At 42.2% G+C, this 2,500-nt stretch overlaps 1 protein-coding gene across 1 annotated transcript in view; it reads left to right on the forward strand.

Annotated features, from left to right (window-relative positions):
• The window catches only part of LOC135096092 (histone deacetylase 3-like), a 9,157-nt gene that overhangs the window by 5,942 nt on the left and 715 nt on the right, over positions 1-2,500 (forward strand). Inside the window, 3 exon segments of the mRNA XM_063997332.1 lie at positions 80-221; positions 1,838-1,942; positions 2,144-2,500. The exon segment at positions 2,144-2,500 is cut by the window's right edge and continues 715 nt beyond it. Coding sequence (XP_063853402.1) covers positions 80-221; positions 1,838-1,942; positions 2,144-2,264 — 368 coding nt within the window. The 3' untranslated portion in view covers positions 2,265-2,500.

Here is a 2,500-nt window from a genome sequence, read left to right on the forward strand (position 1 = left end):
AATCAAATAAAATGAAATAAATAAATAAAATCTAACCTAACGTGACCTGACCTGACCTGACCTGACCTGACCTTTACAGAATACTTCCAATACTTCGCCCCGGACTTCTCCTTGCACCCGGAGGTCATAACGAGGCAGGAGAACGGGAACAGCCGCCAGTACCTTGAAACAATAATTAAACACGTATCGGACAACCTCAAGATGGTCCAACACGCGCCAAGGTGAGTGGGGGGTGGAGGGGGTCTGTGGGGGGTGTCTTGGGGGTTCAGGGTGTGGTTTGAGGGTGTATGGGAGGGTCTAGGGGGTCTCCTGGGGCTGTGGGGGGTGTATGGGGGGGTCTGGGGGTCTGGGGGGTTCGGGAGATTTATAAGGGGTTTGTTGGGGGTAAGAGAGAGAGAGAGAGAGAGATTAATTATTGTTATTTTTATTTGTCTGTCTGTCTGTCTGTCTGTCTGTCTGTGTGTCACCCCTCCTCCTCCTCCTCCTCCATAAATACAAACTAACACAAAATAATGATAATAAACTAGAGCACGACAGATTATGTAGAAAAACTAAAAAGCTGATCAAATGCAGCAAAAAATCTGTGGAAGCTCAGATCGCGAACTCATGTAAAACGAACCCAAAAGAATTTTACAGTTATGTAAAAGCAAAAAGGGTCGTAACATCAACGATTGGTCCATTAATAACAGAAAATGGTAAACAAATAACAAGCGAAACAGACATGGCGAATACCCTGAACGAGTACTTCTCAACCGTCTTCACGACTGAGGATGTTGAGGGCAGTCTGGCGACCCCCACGCCTCAGTCACGAGGCACCACGCTGCCAGACTTCACCATCACAGAAAGTGAAATCCTCTCAGTCACAAAGAGCATGAACGTAAACAAAACAGCCGGGCCAGACAAGATATCACCCAGGCTTCTTAAACAAGCGAGAAATGAGCTCGTGAAACCGCTTACAATTTTATTCAATAAAACTTTGCTAGCGGGTAAAGTTCCCCACGAATGGAAACTAGCAAATGTCACGCCAATCTTTAAAAAAGGAAATAAATCTCTCCCAGCCAATTACAGGCCGATCAGTCTCACTTCAGTAGTGTGTAAGCTGATGGTAACAATAATTAGAGATAAAATTTTTAAATATTTAGAAGAAAATAAAATCATAAAGGATTCGCAACACGGTTTCAGAACCAAGCGCTCCTGCTTAACAAACTTACTAGACTTCTTTTATGAAGTATTTAACTCGTATGACGAGACAAAAGCTGTTGATATTATCTACCTTGATTTCCAGAAAGCTTTCGACACTGTTCCCCATAAGAGACTCATCAGTAAAGTAAAAGCTCACGGCATTGAAGGAAACACCCTGAAATGGCTGAGAGACTGGCTCTCTCACAGAAAACAGCGTGTTGTAATAAATGGAAAAGAGTCAGAGTGGCATAAGGTAAATAGCGGCGTTCCTCAAGGCTCTGTATTAGGACCAGTACTCTTCATAATGTACATAAATGATATTGATGAAGGGATAAACTGCAAAATAAGTAAATTTGCAGACGACACCAAAATAACAAGTAGAGTTACGTCTGTGTCACAATGGCAGGAACTGCAGTGTGACCTCAATAAACTAACAAGCTGGGCAGAAAAATGGCAGATGAGATTCAATATAGAAAAGTGCAAAATTCTACATATCGGAAGCAACAATGTTCAGGCGAGATATCCTTCTCCTCTTTATTATTATTATTATTATTATTATTATTATTACTATTATTATTATCATTATTATTACTATTTTGATTCTTGTACTAATTCTCCTCCTCCTCCTCCTCCTGCCCCCCCCCCCCCTTCACAGTGTACAGATGCAGGATGTGCCCCCCGACGGCCTGCCCATTAAGAAGGAGGAGCAGGACGAGCTGGACCCAGACACTCGTATGCACACCAGCGAGGAGGACAAGAGGTGAGAGAGAGAGAGAGAGAGAGAGAGAGAGAGAGAGAGAGAGATAGGTGTGTTTTGGTATGTTTGTAAGCTAGAGAGAGAGAGAGTAATGATAATAATAATAATAATAATAATGATAATAATAACTAATTTTTCCTCCTCCTCCTCCTCCTCCTCCTCCTCCTCCTCCTCCTCCTCCTCCTCCTCCTCCTCCTCTTCCAGAATTGAGCCAGAGAATGAATTTTTTGATGGAGAGAGAGATAATGACAAGGAAGAGGAGACTGACACCACCACCACCACCACCTCCACCACCACCACCACCACCACCTCCACTATCAACTAAACGGGGTCTCTCTCTCTCTCTCTCTCTCTCTCTCTCTCTCTCTCTCTCTCTCTCTCTCTCTCTCTCTCTCTCTCTCTCTCTCTCTCTCTCTCTCTCTCATTATTGCTATCAAATCATTTTTTTAATATCATAATTCACATTGACAAAAAAGAAGAACCCTCATTTTAATATTAATGAATCATTTCCATCAATAATAATAACAATAATAATAATAATGATAATAATAACGATAATAA

Source organism: Scylla paramamosain, unplaced genomic scaffold, assembly GCF_035594125.1.
Source record: "Scylla paramamosain isolate STU-SP2022 unplaced genomic scaffold, ASM3559412v1 Contig2, whole genome shotgun sequence".
NCBI lineage: Eukaryota > Metazoa > Arthropoda > Malacostraca > Decapoda > Portunidae > Scylla > Scylla paramamosain.